Here is an 18,325-nt window from a genome sequence, read left to right on the forward strand (position 1 = left end):
GCCGCGATCGGCCACGCTCCCCCTGTGAGCACGGCTGATCGCGTTAGACGTACTATCCCGTCGGTGGTCATATGGGCCCATACCACCTCAACAGAATACTACGTCTAATGTCAAAAAGGGGATAAAAGGGTAACTTTAGTGGTTTTGTGTCTCAGCACATCCAAATCCATTACAGCATCGCCATTACAGCATTCCACACAGTTTGCATCCTTCACTTTCCCTGTGGTCTCCCTCATGTCCTTCAGCACGTTCCTGGATCATACCATCTTTTCCGGTACCACAGTGTCCTCCTGTGGCACCCCAGGAGTGCTGCCTTCCTCTCGGGGAGGAATTTTGAGCTTAGCAAAGATCTGTTGCACAGTCCTTTAATCCACATCTGGCAAGGATTTTACCTCTCTTAGGGCCGCACCAATCAGTTGACCAGTCAAAATGTTATTTTTTTGATGCGCTGTCAAAGGATAAGCTTCAAACAGGCTGCAGAGCCTTTCTTTAAAGTCATTTTACGTATGTGACTCTCCGGAATACTGTGGGAGCCATGCTGCTCCAGGTATATACGGCATGGAGCGGGGCATGATGGGCGTCGTAGCTATGGCGGTGTCTGGCCGGCTTACTGGAGTTGCTGGCTCTGCGGGGCTTGGTAGCGGTACGGGCCCTGCGGCTGCTTCCACCGCGGGGCCTGGGGGCATCACTGGGCCTGCGGGTGCATCCGCTGAGGGGCCTGGGGGTGCTATGGGGCCTGCAGCTGCGTCTGCCGCCAATGGGTGACAGGCCACAGTCCAGGGCACCGGCAACAGGTGGTTTGAAGACCAGGTAGTCCCCCTATTGACAGAACTCCACAGGTGGCATCACGAGTAACTTTGAATATTTAACCCCCTTTAACGTTAATGCCCAGGGCCGCGTACCGAGTACCCCACTGCCCTGTGGGCGCGTCACTCCCTGTCCAGCTTCACTACTTTTAGGTGTTCCCCTGTCCGTTTGACCCGAGACAAAAGGGCATCTGCCCACGTAGTATGCTGCCACATAATGGAGCCACCTGCAATTCCTAGCTTCCTGGCCTTGGATGACTGGCTTCTCACTTTCAACGTTACGAGGCCCACTATGTTGCCTGGGCTCTAAGGCCCTGCTGAGCTGTGTGGGTTCTCTGGCCCTACTGACTACTTTCAGAAAATGCTCCTGTCTTACCCACATATGGCTCCTCCGAATTTAACTATTTACTGTACTACCACTATCTGGTCCTAATGTGCCCCATCTAGTGGGCTAACTTTAATACTGCACTTTCCCTACATGAATATAATATAGGTACATACAATAGTACATTTAGCAGCATAAAGAAACATACAGTGAAATACAGTCAACATTTACCAACGTTCGAACGGGACGTGCTTGGAGCATACGACATTCTCTGCGACCTCTTACATGGCCTGCCTTCCTTTTGAGTTGGGCATTATTGATGTGGTCTCTCTTGGCTATGTGTCCACTAGTTGGGCTCATTCCGTCTCAGCCCTTATCTACATGCATGTCACTTGTCAAACGGTAATGTTTTTAATATTAGAGTTAGGACTGTCCCAGATATGTTCACTGTGACAAGGCGGGATGGTAGCCCTGTATACATCACAGGAGGGGCTGGGGTCATACACATCACTGTAAACACAGGGGCATAGACATCACAGGAGGAAGTGGCAACATACGCGTCACAGTGACAACATACGCGTCATGGGAGGGGTTGGGGGCATACACATCACAGGATACATGGGGGCATATACATGCCAGGAGGGGCTGGGGGCATATACAGTACATTACAGGAGACAGGGGGGCATCATAGGAAGGGCTGGGGGCAAACAAGTCACAGGAGGTGCTGGGTGCATAGACATCACAGGTGGGGCTGGGGCTGGGGCTGGTCATGAGCCATACGCATTACAGGAGACGTCAGTACAGAACGCGATGACTCCGCCCACAAATTAATCATTATTGTATGTGCCGTATAAACTCGCGCGAGTCTCTCGCATCAATACCCTGCACTGTCGCCGGCATAGAAATACATGCAGCTGCATATTCCGGTCCCGAGTGCTGGCGGCAGTGCCGGGTATTGATGCCTGAGAACAAGAAACGCAAGGAAAACAAAAAACGCACTGTGTGATTGAGATTTTAGAAATACTGTACTTTCCATCCCCAAAAAACAAGAAAGAAAGAATGTATAAAAACTTAAAACTGTAACATGTGAGCAAGCCTTTAACCCCTTCACGACCTTGGGATTTTCTGTTTTTGCTCCCCTTCTTCCCAGAGCCATAACTTTTTTATTTTTCCGTCAATATGGCCATGTGAGGGCTTTTTTTTTGCGGAACGAGTTGTACTTTTGTATATCTTTATTTAGCTTACAAAACACATACAAATCCGCATGAAAAAAACCGCATCAAAAAAATGCAGGTGACCTGCCAGTGACCTCAGATTTTACCTGCGTCAAATCCTGAGCAAATGCTGAGCCATTCCTGACCGTGGAAGCATAATCTTACAAGTCTTCCCCTTGACTGCTAGTATGAGGTATGGAGCGTTTTCAGAATAGATAACACCTAAAAATTGCCAAGCTCAATTCTTTTAACCACTTAGTGTCTTTACAAACCTGAAGCAGTGAAAATACCCAAAACATGCGGGCAGCAAGTCGTTTTAAGGTTAAGTTCCTATGATCATTTTTTGACAAACCGAAGCAAGATGAATAGGAAAACAAAACGCAAATATAGCCGTGCAAAAACACTACATCATTACCACCATGGTACAATGAGCTAAAGGCTTCGCCTGCAGCACAGGTGAGTCTTTGGTGTGCTCACTAGAGACTGGATGGTCTGCAATATTGGCACTAGGGGGCAGCAGGTGCAGACTACAGCTAGGAACTCAGGGAGGCACACAGGGAGTCAAATGGGAACTGACAGGCGGAGGGCTGGGTGTGCTCGCTTTCCTCTGCAGTCTGCTTTTATCATTACTTTTCTTTTTCTTTGCCAGACTGGTGCCTTTCCCTCAGATTCTCTATATACTTTCCACTTATGCTCTTTAATTTTTGTCAGCAGTTTTGAGTCTATATAGGGTCCAAAATATGGGAGAAGCTCCAGGCTTATCCAATGTCCCAGCTGACATTCTCCTCTGTGACACCTTCACCCAGGTGCCCGAAGATGGCAATGCCCTGTCTTTGCTTTTGACCAGAACTCAGCTATGCATCCAGAGCCTGTCCGCTGCTTCCGCCGGGTCCATGCAGACCACCTTTCTTCTTTCTGACTGCATTAGTTGTCGTGCTTTTAGGGGTAAAGACCCCAAAGACATAGGAGGCTACTGTAAAGTCATATTTTATCCTCTTCGAGGGATGTTGGGGGCCACCACCTACCGGCAGCGAATATCCAGGACATTCCGGACAGAGGCATCAAGGGATAGAGAACAGAACCTGAACCTGGCAAAGACCTGGGCACAGAAGATATGCCAGCTGTCTTATGAGCATGGTAAGTCTAACTTACATAGGGCGCCAGGTATGTAGCAAACGAGTCACCTGTTTTTGGAGTTGACTCATTAGCCAAATGTACTAAATAGCAAGAAAATATAAGGGACCAATGGTCTATACCGTAATTAAAATGCCTCTCGGAGGAAATGGACAGATCTGAAATTTAAGATAATGATTTTTTTTAATAATTGTCATTTATGAACAGTATGGTAATGGAAAAGTGATGGAGTCGCCGAAAGCAACCAATAAGATTCTATCTCTAAATTCTCCGATGCCTTTTTGGAAAATTTAGACTGAAATCTTATTGGTTGTTAGAAGCAACCACTCCACTTTTTATTTTCCCCAGTTTTGATACATCTGTCACATGCTGCCAGCTATATCACGATGCCACTATGTCTCCTGTAAATACATGGAATGGTAACCAAAGTACCTTCAAGTCTAAATCATTTATCTGCTAATACCAATGTATATCGTCACAAATGTAATATTGACTGAGAAGTAGAGCTGTCCTTATTACATTATTGGTCTGTTTTCATTAATAATCCATGTTATATCATATTCCAGTGTAAAAATAAGGAAAGTTGTAAAGTGTTTGGTTGCTATGACTCCTGTATGGGAGTAGGCCGCCTTATCAGAGGCCACCTCATGGCCCCATGTGTAGATTAGGATTGTGAAAAAGTGTCACCAAACACTTCTTCTGTGCCAAAAGTTGCATAAACACAAGTGAAATAGTGGAGTTTAAAGGGGTTGTCCGGTGAAACGAAGCTATCGCTTATGCACAGGAGAGGTGATAACTTGTTGATTGGGGGGGGAAGTGAATTCTGGAAGCTGCACAAATCTGCCGAAAGGGGGACTTTTATCCCAATTATAATGGTAGAATGGAGCAGTAATGTGTGAATGACACTCTATTCATTCTCTATTGTGCTTCCTAGATTGCAATCGTTTGTTTAGAATGAATGGAGAATGAATGGAGCAGCGTTCTTGTCCTGAACTGCCAACCTAATGATGAGGATAAAAAATATACCTCCATTATGCCGATCAATGTGGATCTCAGCAGTGGGACACACACCGATCAGCAGGTTATCACCTATCCTGCAGATTGAAGGACGCGTCTAAGAATTCTGATGTATTTATATATGGCTTATTTTAACCAGAATTTCCATTAAAGTGAGAAAATTAAAATAAATCTGAATCGATGAGCTTTTATAGAGTTAAATATTTGGGGTCCGATATTTTTTACTAGATGTTTATACGAGAACTCATAGACAAACTCGTGTTTTTATTTTTTAATGTATTATAATGTGCAGCTTCCAATCAAAAGCCGCCTGAAGAATGGATGTTATATAAACAGTACAGACCAAAAGTTTGGACACACCTTGTCATTTAAAGATTTTTCTGTATTTTCATGACTATGAAAATTGTAAATTCACACTGAAGCCATCAAAACTATATATTAACACATGTGGAATTATATACTTAACAAAAAGGTGTGAAACAACTGAAATTATGTCTTATTTTCTAGGTTCTTCAAAGTAGCCACCTTTTGCTTTGATGACTGCTTTGCACACTGTTGGCATTCTCTTGATGAGCTTCAAGAGGAAGTCACCGGAAATGGTCTTCCAACAATCTTGAAGGAGTTCCCAGAGATGCTTAGCACTTGTTGGCCCTTTTGCCTTCACTCTGCGGTCCAGCTCACCCCAAACCATCTCGATTGGGTTCAGTTCTGGCGACTGTGGAGGCCAGGTCATCTGGCGTAGCACCCCATCACTCTCCTTCTTGGTCAAATAGCCCTTACACAGACTGGAGGTGTGTTTGGGGTCATTGTCCTGTTGAAAAATAAATGATGGTCCAACTAAACGCAAACCGGATGGAATAGCATGCTGCTGCAAGATGCTGTGGTAGCCATGCTGGTTCAGTATGCCTTCAATTTTGAATAAATCCCCAACAGTGTCACCAGCAAAGCACCATCACACTTCCTCCTTCATGCTTCACGGTGGGAACCAGACATTTAGAGTCCATTTGTTCACCTTTTCTGCGTCGCATAAAGACACGGTGGTTGGAACCAAAGATGTCAAATGACCAAAGCACAGATTTCCACTGGTCTAATGTCCATTCCTTGTGTTCTTTAGCCCAAACAAGTCTCTTCTGCTTGTTGCCTGTCCTTAGCAGTAATTTCCTAGCAGCTATTTTACCATGAAGGCCTGCTGCACAAAGTCTCCTCTTAACAGTTGATGTAGAGATGTGTCTGCTGCTAGAACTCTGTGTGGCATTTACCTGTTCTCTAATCTGAGCTGCTGTTAACCTGCGATTTCTGAGGCTGGTGACTCGGATAAACTTATCCTCAGAAGCAGAGGTGACTCTTGGTCTAACTTTCCGGGGGCGGTCGTCATGTGAGCCAGTTTCTTTGTAGCGTTTGATGGTTTTTGCAACTGCACTTGGGGACACTTTCAAAGTTTTCCCAATTTTTCGGACTGACTGACCTTCATTTCCTAAAGTAATGATGGTCACTTAGCTGCTTTTTTCTTGCCATAATACAAATTCTAACAGTCTATTCAGTAGGACGATCAGCTGTGTATCCACCAGACTTCTGCACAACACAACTGATGGTCCCAACCCCATTTATAAGGCAAGAAATCCCACTTATTAAACCTGACATGGCACACCTGTGAAGTGAAAACCATTCCCGGTGACTACCTCTTGAAGCTCATCAAGAGAATACCAAGAGTGTGCAAAGCAGTCATCAAAGCAAAAGGTGGCTGGTCTGAAGAACCTAGAATATAAGACATAATTTCAGTTGTTTCACACTTTTTTGTTAAGTATATAATTCCACATGTGTTAATTCATAGTTTTGATGCCTTCAGTGTGAATGTACAATTTTCATAGTCATGAAAATACAGAAAAATCTTTAACTGAGAAGGTGTTTCCAAACTTTTGGTCTGTACTGTATATCTTTTTTTTAAATGCTTCATGGTTCTCTAAGTCTGAAGTTAAAGGAAGGTCGAACAAGTCGTTTTCACATTGCAGTGTATAAGTTCATTATTTTTAGCAGTTCCTATATGCTTTTTTAGGCGTTTTTTGGAGCGGATACATCTCTAAAGAAACATCGTAAGCACATGCCCTAAAGGGCTGCACCATAAATGGAAGCTAGAAGGAATACTTTAAAGCAGGGGTGGGGAATCTTTTTTTCTGCCAAGGACCATTTGGATATGTATACCATCCTTCGGGGGCCGTACAAACTCCACCCACAAAGTACATCCTGGCTCTGGCACTGGTTTCAGGACGTAATCTTTCATTGCATGCCCTTCAGTGTTCAGTAGTGAACACTGCATGTGTGTGCTCACAGGGCAAGAAGAAATTAATGAGCTGGTGGCAATCAAAATACACCTCCCTGCCCAAGAATGCGGTCCCTGAGAATCTGCTCGAGGGCCTGATAAAAGGTCATCGAGGGCCGTAAATGGCCCTGGGGCCTGAAGTTCCCCACCCCTGCTTTAAGAGAACAATATCTCCATTATTGGATCACATGGATAATGATTTGATTTATTTTTTCCATTATATGGCGGGATTCGCTTATGTAATGCAAAAAAAGAGGTAGACAGGCACATTCAATAATAAAAAGTCTTCAAGCTTTATGCCAAATACATATCTTTAAAAATCCATACAAGGATGATGTGGTGCAGGAACCACTCGGACGCCTACTGTGCCCTTAGTCATAGAGCTCTATGTATTTATGTATGTCTATGGATTTGGAATAAAGCTTGAAGATTTCTTATTATTGGATGTGCCTGTCCATCACTTTTTTGCATTGGATATTTCTGGTCGGTCATCAGCTTTGGAATGGCACTCTGGAAAATAAAGACAGGTGTTTCCTAAAATGTGAATACGATGGGATTTTTTTCTTATGGAATACGCTTATGTGCACAAGGTCTCTTATTGACTTTTCCTGGGTATATTATCTATCATTTGGATGCATTTTTGCAATGCTGAACTGTTGTTTTCCACGTAATATTAAACAATGACGCATCTGCACTAGCTTGTCATATGTTGTGTCCCACCGCCACAGAGAGCTTTGTTTGCACACCGATGTCTCAGTGACCTGCTTCCAGATCATTGCCCTGTGCGCTGCTAACAAACACCAGGTGGACAACAGTCAGACAGGTGTGACAGGTTCGCACACATTCCAAGCACAACGAAATTTCATTGTACAGTCGGACCCTTAGGATTCGCACACACTGCAGAGACGTTATGGCACCTGTAAAACAAAGATATCTAGCCTTTATGCACTGCCATGAGGTCTCTGATGGACTGTGTACAAAGATCATCTCCCCTAGGGGCAATGCTTCCTACTTGCACACACTGAGTCTGATAGAACATGCCATGTTTTTTTTCTGTTCAGAATTGTACAGAAATCAGTCAGAACCTCCATGTGTCTCTTTCTGAAATCTGAGACCTTTGAAGGCACAGTGGGATTAGAAAGGTGGGTTATGCACCTGTATGGCAGCACAATTGTGGCCTTGCATAAAACAAAAACCATAATACAGCCTAAACTGATAAGTTCTTCGGTATACACATGCATAGGGAGAGACTGGTTAATCATTAGAAGCGGACTGGGAGCAATCGCCAGCGACAAGCCACTTGGATTTGACATCCCAGACACACGGTCCCTGACATTTTTTTTAAAGGACCTCTGTCGGCAAAGAATGACTGTTAAACCAAGTACAGATGCTCAGTGCACCCACGGTGGGGCCAAACATTTAACTACACCTTCTCACATGCTTGGTATCCCTCTGTCTCCACCCACCATTCTTTAATTGCCAGCTCTGGTTTCATGGAGCCTGAGAAGTATGGAGATAGAAGGAAGGTTTATTTAAAAGATTGGCCATGCCATGATGCAACAAGTGGCAGGACTTGGTTTGCACAGTCATTCTATGCTGACAGTCCCTTTAATAGCATTATCTGATGTGACACGTGACCAGTTCCCTTTAAAGAAAGATAAACTCCTCTATGTATTCTACGGGACCTGTTTTGCTATTCAGTAAAATCAGCCAATAAATTACTACGTTAAGCATTCCTCCAAACTTTTGAGGAAGGGAAAGAGAGACAAAGGTAGGGGCGCGCAAAGCGCGCCGGGGTGAATTTTAGGTCACGCCTCTGACCACACCCATTTCACAACTAGTCACGCCCCAACCACACCCATTTAGCACTGTTGATCACAATGTTTCATAAACAATAATTATAAACAAAAAAAAATATGGTAACAGTGCTCCATATATGTATAATGACCACACATGATGCTCCATACTCTATAATGGCCCCACATGATGCTGCATACTGTATAATGGTGACACATGATGCTCCATACTGTATAATGGCCACACATGATGCTCCATACTGTATAATGGCCACACATAGTGCTCCATACTGTATAATGGCCCCAAATGATGCTCCATACTGTATAATGACCCCACATGATGCTGCATACTGTATAATGGCCACACATGATGCTCCATACTGTATAATGGCCACACATAGTGCTCCATACTGTATAATGGCCACACATAGTGCTCCATACTGTATAATGGCCCCAAATGATGCTCCATACTGTATAATGGCTCCACATGATGCTCCATACTGTATAATGGCCACACATGATGTTCCATACTGTATAATGGCCACACATGATGCTCCATACTTTATAGTGGCCACACATGACGCTCCATACTGTATAATGGCTCCACATGATGCTCCATACTGCATAATGGCCACATTATGCTCCATATTGTATAATGGCCCCCATGATGCTGCGTACAGTATACTGGCCCCACGTGATGGTCCATACAGTATAATGGGCTCACATCATGCTTTGTACAGTATAATGGCCCCACACGATGTTGGGTACAGTATAATGGCCACACATGGTTACCCCACCCCAATCATTGCCTTCTCCATCACTACACACACACACCTTTCACCACACTCCCTCGCAGCAGCTGGCAGCTTCCACCCCGTGGCGCTGAATGATGTCATCCAGCTGCGCCGCTGACTGCTCACGTCACTGCAGCTGTGATACGCCACTGATAAAGACCTCTCCGTGTCTCCTGTGCCAGTCAGTGTCAGAGCGAGGAGCAATATCTGCTCCGATCCGACACAGCTAGCGTCCACTCCGTACACCTCGTATACACATGGCTCTGCTCCATACACCTCGTACACACACACGACTCCACTCCGTACACCTCGTACACACATGGCTCCACTCCGTACACACTAACGACTCCGCTCCATACATATTGCACACTCTGCTCCACTCTGTATACCTTGTGCACACACGGCTCCGCTCCATACACGTGGCTCTGCTCCATACACACGCAGCTTTGCTCTGTACACCTCTTACACACACAGCTCCGCTCAGTACAGCTCATACACACACGGCTCCGCTCCATACACCTTTCACACACTGCTCTGATCCGTAGACCTCGTACACATGCAGCTGCACTCCATACATCTCATACACACAGCTCCGTACACCTCTTACACACACGACTCCGCTCCATACACCTTTCACACGCTGCTCTGATCCATACACCTCGTACACATGGCTCTGCTACATCCACGCTGTAAACACCTCCTGACTTCACACATACGCTTACCCTCGTCCAACGCCATGATCACCAGCAGAGTCCTGTACACGGAGGTCCTCCCGATCATGTGACCCCTGACTCCTCCAATCCTGTGACCTCATCACAGGTCCTGTGCGCACAGAGCAGCCAATATTTGGTGTGCTGCTCTGCGGGTGCAGGGACTCAGGGAGCTGACCGGGTGATATTACACACCTCCCAACCAGTGGGGTTGACTGTCAAAATCGGGACAGTCCCGCTGGATCCAGGACGGTTGGAAGGTGTGCGTTAAGGTTTAAGTAAAGTGTATTGTACGTATGAGTGATGTCCTTGTTAGAATCAGATGGCACGTAGACGGCACAGGCCAATGTTGTTTAATTGGGCTGTTCAGATGGCAGGTTTTTTTTTCCACCCAGATCTAGTGTCTGTGTGAAAAAAAAAATAAATAATAATCAGAGCATGCACTAGTCTTTTCTGTATTATGGATGAGACTAACCTATTCAAGTCTATCAGTTCACAAAGAAAACCTGTATTCCATATGTATCATCCATATAGCATCTGATTTTTCCGGGTACATTGGAATTATTAACATAGGAAACAGTATGTGATATTTTTTTTAAAAAATATATATATACAGTACAGAACAAAAGTTTGGACACACCTTCTCATTTAACCCCTTTCTGACCTCGGACGGGATAGTACGTCTGAGGTCAGAAGCCCCGCTTTGATGCGGGCTCCGGCGGTGAGCCCGCATCAAAGCTGGGACATGTCAGCTATTTTGAACAGCTGACATGTGCCCGTAATAGGCGCGGGCAGAATCGCGATCTGCCTGCGCCTATTAACTAGTTAAATGCCGCTGTCAAACGCAGACAGTGGCATTTAAGTACCGCATCCGGCCGGGCGGCCGGAAATGACGGCATCGCCGACCCCCGTCACATGATCGGAGGTCGGCGATGCTTCAGTATTGTAACCATAGAAGTCCTTGAGACCTCTATGGTTACAGATCCACGGTAGGTATGAGCGCCACCCTGTGGTCGGCGCTCACAGCACATCTGATTTTCTGCTACATAGCAGCGAACAGCAGATCGCTGCTATGTAGCAGAGCCAATCATGCTGTGCCTGCTTCTAGCCTCCCATGGAAGCATGGCAAAAGTTAAAAAAAAGTTAAAAAAAAGTTAAAAAAATAAAAAAAATATAAAAGTTTAAATCACCCCCCTTTCGCCCCAATCAAAATAAATCAATTAAAAAAAAATCAAATCTACACATATTTGGTATCGCCGTGTTCAGAATCGCCCAATCTATCAATTAAAAAAAAGCATTAACCTGATCGCTAAACGGCGTAGTGAGAAAAAATTCGAAACGCCAGAATTACGTTTTTTTGGTCGCCGCGACATTGCATTAAAATGCAATAATGGGCGATCAAAAGAACATATCTGCACCAAAATGCTATAATTAAAAACATCATCTCGGCACACAAAAAATAAGCCCTCAACCGACCCCAGATCATGAAAAATGGAGACGCTACGAGTAAATGGCGCCATTTTTTTTTTTTTTTTTTTTTTTTTTTTTTTAGCAAAGTTTGGAATTTTTTTTCACCACTTAGGTAAAAAATAACCTAGTCATGTTAGGTGTCTATGAACTCGTACTGACCTGGAGAATCATAATGTCAGGTCAGTTTTAGCATTTAGTGAACCTAGCAAAAAAGCCAAACAAAAAACAAGTGTGGGACTGCACTTTTTTTGCAATTTCACCGCACTTGGAATTTTTTTCCCGTTTTCTAGTACACGACATGCTAAAACCAATGATGTCGTTCAAAAGCACAACTTGTCCCGCAAAAAATAAGCCCTCACATGGCCAAATTGACCGAAAAATAAAAAAGTTATGGCTCTGGGAAGGAGGGAAGTGAAAAACGAACACGGAAAAACGAAAAATCCCAAGGTCATGAAGGTATTAAAGATTTTTCTGTATTTTCATGACTATGAAAATTGTACATTCACACTGAAGGAATCAAAACTATGAATTAACACGTGGAATTGTATACTTAACAAAAAAGTGTGAAACAGCTGAAATTATGTCTTATATTCTAGGTTCTTCAAAGTAGCCACCTTTTGCTTTGATGACTGCTTTGCACATTCTTGGCATTCTCTTGATGATCTTCAAGATTTAGTCACCGGGAATGGGCTTCCAACAATCTTGAAGGAGTTCCCAGAGATGCTTAGCACTTGTTGGCCCTTTGGCCTTCACTCTGCGGTCCAGCTCACCCCAAACCATCTCGATTGGGTTCAGGTCTGGTGACTGTGGATGCTGGGTCATCTGGCGTAGCACCCCATCACTCTCCTTCTTGGTCAAATAGCCCTTACACAGCCTGGAGGTGTGTTTGGGGTCATTGTCCTGTTGAAAAATAAATGATGGTCCAACTAAACGCAAACCGGATGGAATAGCATGCTGCTGCAAGATGCTGTGGTAGCCATGCTGGTTCAGTATGCCTTCAATTTTGAATAAATTCCCAACAGTGTCACCAGCAAAGCACCCCCACACCATTACACCTGCTCCTCCAAGCTTTACGGTGGGAACCTGGCATGTAGAGTCCATCCGTTCACCTTTTCTGCATCGCACAAAAACACGGTGGTTGGAACCAAAGATCTCAAATTTGGACTCATCAGACCAAAGTAAAGATTTCCACTGGCTAATGTCCATTCCTTGTGTTCTTTAGGCCAAAACAAGTCTGTTCTGCTTGTTGCCTGTCCTTAGCAGTGGTTTCCTAGCAGCTATTTTACCATGAAGGCCTGCTGCACAAAGTCTCCTCTTAACAGTTGTTGTAGAGATGTGTCTGCTGCTAGAACTCTGTGTGGCATTGACCTGGTCTCTAATCTGAGCTACTGTTAACCTGCGATTTCTGAGGCTGGTGACTCGGATAAACTTATCCTCAGAAGCAGAGGTGACTCTTGATCTTCCTTTTCTGGGGCGGTCCTCATGTGAGACAGTTTCTTTGTAGCGTTTGATGGTTTTTGCCACTGCACTTGGGGACACTTTCAAAGTTTTCCCAATTTTTCAAACTGACTGACCTTCATTTCTTAAAGTTATGATGGCCACTCGTTTTTCTTTACTTAGCTGCTTTTTTCTTGCCATAATACAAATTCTAACAGTCTATTCAGTAGGACTATCAGCTGTGTATCCACCAGACTTCTGCACAACACAACTGATGGTCCCAACCCCACTTATAAGGCAAGAAATACCACTTATTAAACCTGACAGGGCACACCTGTGAATTGAAAACCATTCCCGGTGACTACCTCTTGAAGCTCATCAAGAGAATGACAAGAGTGTGCAAAGCAGTCATCAAAGCAAAAGGTGGCTACTTTGAAGAACCTAGAATATAAGACATATTTTCAGTTGTTTCACACTTTTTTCTTAAGTATACAATTCCACATATGTTAATTCATAGTTTTGATGCCTTCAGTGTGAATGTACAATTTTCATAGTCATGAAAGTACAGAAAAATCTTTAAATGAGATGGTGTGTTTCCTTTTTTGTCTGTACTGTATATACATTATAATAATAATAATATATAACATGTAACATGTATACATTCTAAAAATGAATGCTATATGGATGAAAAAGACAGGCACATGGATGGCAATAAGATAATCTTTCATACACTTGTCTAATCCTGGGATAAACCTGATCATACAGTTTTTGTGTTGTTTCTCTCAGTATAGGCACTTTGTTCTAAGCATCTGCCTCTTCTCAGCAACATAATGCTGCCTAATAGTACAGGCATTGCTTTTCCGCAACACTGCTCCTCATTGTTGACATTTTAATTAGTTTTAGGAAGTAGTCCAATTCTGTACCTCGATGAAGAATTCGCCCATTTAGATATTTTGGTCATGTCCTTATATCTTCAATGCAAAAGGAAATTGGGAGCTGGGGCTGTTGTGCAGATCTAGATGATGGTTTACAACGGTGGGAGAAAACTTCTAAGCAGGACAGGACACCCTGTGGAAACGTGTATGTAAAGATAACTTGGGTTGAAGTGCTCTTTCTGAGGGAATAGAAAGGGCTTTAGGTTTGCAGGGGCTGTTTTGATAATGGCAAGAACCAAGCTGTGCACAGCTGATGAGGAAAAGTAGAATTTGGAGATCCCCCAAACCTTACTTAAGATTTTCAATGCATAATATTTGTGTACCTTAGAAATATTTGTATCCACCAGCTTGTGGACACCAACACATTGGTATTATTTACTGCACATGTTTAGAACATGACGAGATATAAATTTCACATGTCCAGTAATCATCCGCAGCAATCATTGAGCAGCAATGGAGTATCTTAGGACAAAGAAGTTGTGCAGATGTAAAGTCCCCGAGGGTGATAGTCGTGGCCGAGTTGCTTTTCTATAACGCCCAGGTACTTTACAGGAAAATCATGTCCCAGTCCCAATGTGCTACCAGATGTGGGGTGCATCACACTCATTTGAAGGCCGCAGGCCTCCATCTTCAGGAACCGCCGCAGAAAATTCAGGGCCACACAGTTTGTTTTAGCAAGCAAACTTTTGTTGGACACTTCAAGTTCATCAGATTGTATCACGCAGTATTTGGGCACAATGCTTCTTTTTCCTTGTTTCCTTAATATAGCGTACCTCCAGCATTACTAACCGTTCCTCCTGGACTATACCTATATTTACTGTTCCTGTCAGCCCCAGGGATTTCCTGTCTAATCCTGCAATGCACTCGTGATCCGTTACTTCACATGGGTCCACATCTATCGTACCTTGTACGTCAGAGGATCAGGCACTCTTCGTAGTACCTGTACATAGACTTGAGCTCTGGATGTTGCAGAGCACACAGGCTGAAACGTGCGTAGGGCTGTGGCACCGCAGGTCTGAGGTAACATTCTACTATTAACATTTTCTTTCTACTCCTTCATCCTATTCACCCTTTTTAGTGCTGTTTACCTATGGTACTATTTGATTCTTACATTGATATAGTGCCCACTCTTGATATATTTATACTAGATGGTGGCCCGATTCTAACGCATCGGGTATTCTAGAATATGCATGTCCACGTAGTATATTGCCCAGCCCACGTAGTATATTGGCCAGTCACGTAGTATATTGCCCAGTCACGTAGTATATTGCCCAGTCACGTAGTATATTGCCCAGTCACGTAGTATATTGCCCAGCCACATAGTATATTGCCCAGTCACGTAGTATATTGCCCAGTCACGTAGTATATTGCCCAGTCACGTAGTATATTGCCCAGTCACGTAGTATATTGCTCAGCCACGTAGTATATTGCCCAGCCACGTAGTATATTGCCCAGCCACATAGTATATTGCCCAGTCACGTAGTATATTGCCCAGTCACGTAGTATATTGCCCAGTCACGTAGTATATTGCCCAGTCACGTAGTATATTGCCCAGTCACGTAGTATATTGCCCAGTCACATAGTATATTGCCCAGTGACGTAGTATACAGCACAGAGCCACGTAGTATACAGCACAGAGCCACGTAGTATACAGCACAGAGCCACGTAGTATACAGCACAGAGCCACGTAGTATACAGCACAGAGCCATGTAGTATATTGCCCAGCTACGTAGTATATTGCCCAGCAACTTAGTGTACAGCACAGAGCCACATAGTATACAGCACAGAGCCACATAGTATATAGCACAGAGCCACATAGTATACAGCACAGAGCCACGTAGTATACAGCACAGAGCCACATAGTATACAGCATAGACACGTAGTATATTGCCTAGCTACGTAGTATACAGCACAGAGCCACATAGTATACAGCACAGAGCCACGTAGTATATTGCCCTGCCACGTAGTATATTGCCCAGTCACGTAGTATACAGCACAGAGACACGTAGTATATTGCCCAGTCACGTAGTATATAGCACAGCCCACGCAGTATTTAACAGTGGCCACGTAATATATAGCACAGACCACGGAGTATATAACACTGCCTATGTAGTATATAGCACAGCCCATGGAGTATATAACACAGCCCACGTAGTATACAGCAGTGTGGGCACCATATTCCTGTTAAAAAAATAAGTAAAATAAAAAAAAGTTATATACTCACCTCGTGGGGTCCAGCAGAGCTCCGGCGATAGGCGCGCGGCTGCCGCCATCTTCCGTTCCCAGGATGCATTGCGAAATTACCCAGATGACTTAGCGGTCTCGCGAGACCGCTAAGTCTTCTGGGTAATTTCGCAATGCATCACCGGGAACGGAAGATGGCGGCCGGCTCTGCTGACAACGGAGGGTGAGTATTATTTTTAACATTATATTTTTTACTATTGATGCCGCATAGGCAGCTTCAATAGTAAAAAGTTGGGGACACACAGGGTTAATAGCGGCGGTAACGGAGTGCGTTACCTGCGGCATAACACGATCCGTTACCGCCGGCATTAACCCTGTGTTAGTGCTTAGCGGTGACCGGAGGGGAGTATGCGGGCGCCGGGCAGTGACTGCGGGGAGTAAGAGGCGGCCATTTTCTTCCGGACTGTGCCCGTCGCTGATTGGTCGTGGCTGTTTTGTGGCGACCAATCAGCGACTTGGATTTCCATGATAGACAGAGGCCGCGACCAATGAATATCCGTGACAGACAGAAGAACAGACGGAAGTGACCCTTAGACAATTATATAGTAGAAGATTGATATTTGGAGTAGTCATATGGCATTTTTATGTACTTAATTGCCTCTCACCTGTGGTTCCACTATTGGTAGTTTTCACTATCAGAATATCCATTATTGCTATAGTTGTTTTTATCAGTTACATAATAAAGTACACCTTTTAATGTTACCATGTTCTTTTTTGTCCAATCTATATGGGCTACTTTTGTTTACATGCAGAGGCTGAAAAACACCGAGGCCCATTTTGACACGTTTTGAATTTGATTAGGCTTTAGGCACAGATTATCCTCATCAAATCTTAAACTCTCCTCAAATCCGCTTATGTTCTGTATCCAATGCAAGCAATTAAATAGGGGAATTCTTTACCCCATTCACATGCTCGGGAGAAAGAAATCTGTATAGATTTTTGTGTGTGCCGTGTGAAAAAAATCATCTAGGAGAATAAAATTCATATTAAATATTGTTGCAAAAACTGCCCAGAAAAGCCCCTGATTTAGCTCCAATGGATCACAATGGGGCAAATTGTCTTACAGAATCGGATGCATTTGCTGCATATTTTTTTACATCTGAACCTTCTGTAAATACATGTAAGATTTGGCATAGGAATATACTTTCCTCATTGACCTAGTCCTGCTCTTATCAGAGAAGTGGATCGAGTTATACCCAGTCTAGGTGGTCTGTGATCAAAACAGCCCCGAATGCAAAGCGGTGAGGAATTGAAATATAAAGTATATTAGAACGTTTGAACAGGAAATGTTAGGCTTTAAAGTCCAAAAACTGCAATCCTATTGTAGCTACAGGATAATGTTAAATATTAATAACTGATCATGTCCTTATTTCCTATCACAGATCACCCACCCCTATTACCCTCCCCAGCTCGCTTTTTAGTGCTGCTCAATCCCCATGGAGGAACTGGAAAAGCATTCAATCTCTTTGAGACCCACGTGATGCCAATGTTAACAGAAGCCAATGCCCACTTCACTCTGTTGGTGACAGGTAAGGTCTTTACAAGGCTGTGGTGGGTGACTCACACGTTAAATTATTGCACTTTTGGACATTGACCCCAAACAGGGTGAAAGACCTTGAGGTTAGTTTGTTACTCCTGTGCTGGGGGGTGTAGGTACCTTTTGTACAGACCTTGATGGTAAGGTCATCATGAAGATCGCTAATGTTACATTTCCACTTGTTATCAGTATCAAGCATGCTGCTCATTTGGGCATTTATCTTGGCCACATGCTGATGTGTGTGACAGCGGGATGTTTATAACTTGATCAGGAGAAATTGCACAGGAATGTCAAATTTGAACAAGCATTCTATGGTCTCCAAGCTAAGCATCCTAGTAGAAATATGCAGATTCCCTCATAAGTGGTGAAAAGTACCAATGCCTTCTAGATGCCCATCCACCTAACATAGCTTTTGATTGATAGCTGTTTCTCTCCTATACACATGCATGCTAAATTTGGCTGAGCATGCACGTGTTGTCAATTTGGAAACGTGGAGAAAGCAGTTGCCATACACCTCTGTAGGTATCTTGTGAGAGGCAAAAATGAAATCCTCCCCCCCCCCCCAATAGGCTGTTAAATACTTTAAAAT

General features: G+C 43.9%; 1 protein-coding gene across 1 annotated transcript in view; it reads left to right on the forward strand.

Moving 5' to 3' along the window:
• Nucleotides 1-2,931: 2,931 nt before the first annotated feature.
• Nucleotides 2,932-18,325, forward strand: part of SPHK1 (sphingosine kinase 1) — a 66,444-nt gene continuing 51,050 nt past the window's right edge. Inside the window, exons 1-2 of the mRNA XM_069752085.1 lie at nt 2,932-3,482; nt 17,582-17,728. Of these exons, the coding sequence (XP_069608186.1) occupies nt 3,086-3,482; nt 17,582-17,728 (544 nt within the window). The 5' untranslated portion in view covers nt 2,932-3,085. The remainder of the gene's footprint in view (nt 3,483-17,581; nt 17,729-18,325) is intronic.

This window comes from Ranitomeya imitator, chromosome 2, assembly GCF_032444005.1.
Source record: "Ranitomeya imitator isolate aRanImi1 chromosome 2, aRanImi1.pri, whole genome shotgun sequence".
Classification (NCBI taxonomy): Eukaryota; Metazoa; Chordata; class Amphibia; order Anura; family Dendrobatidae; genus Ranitomeya; species Ranitomeya imitator.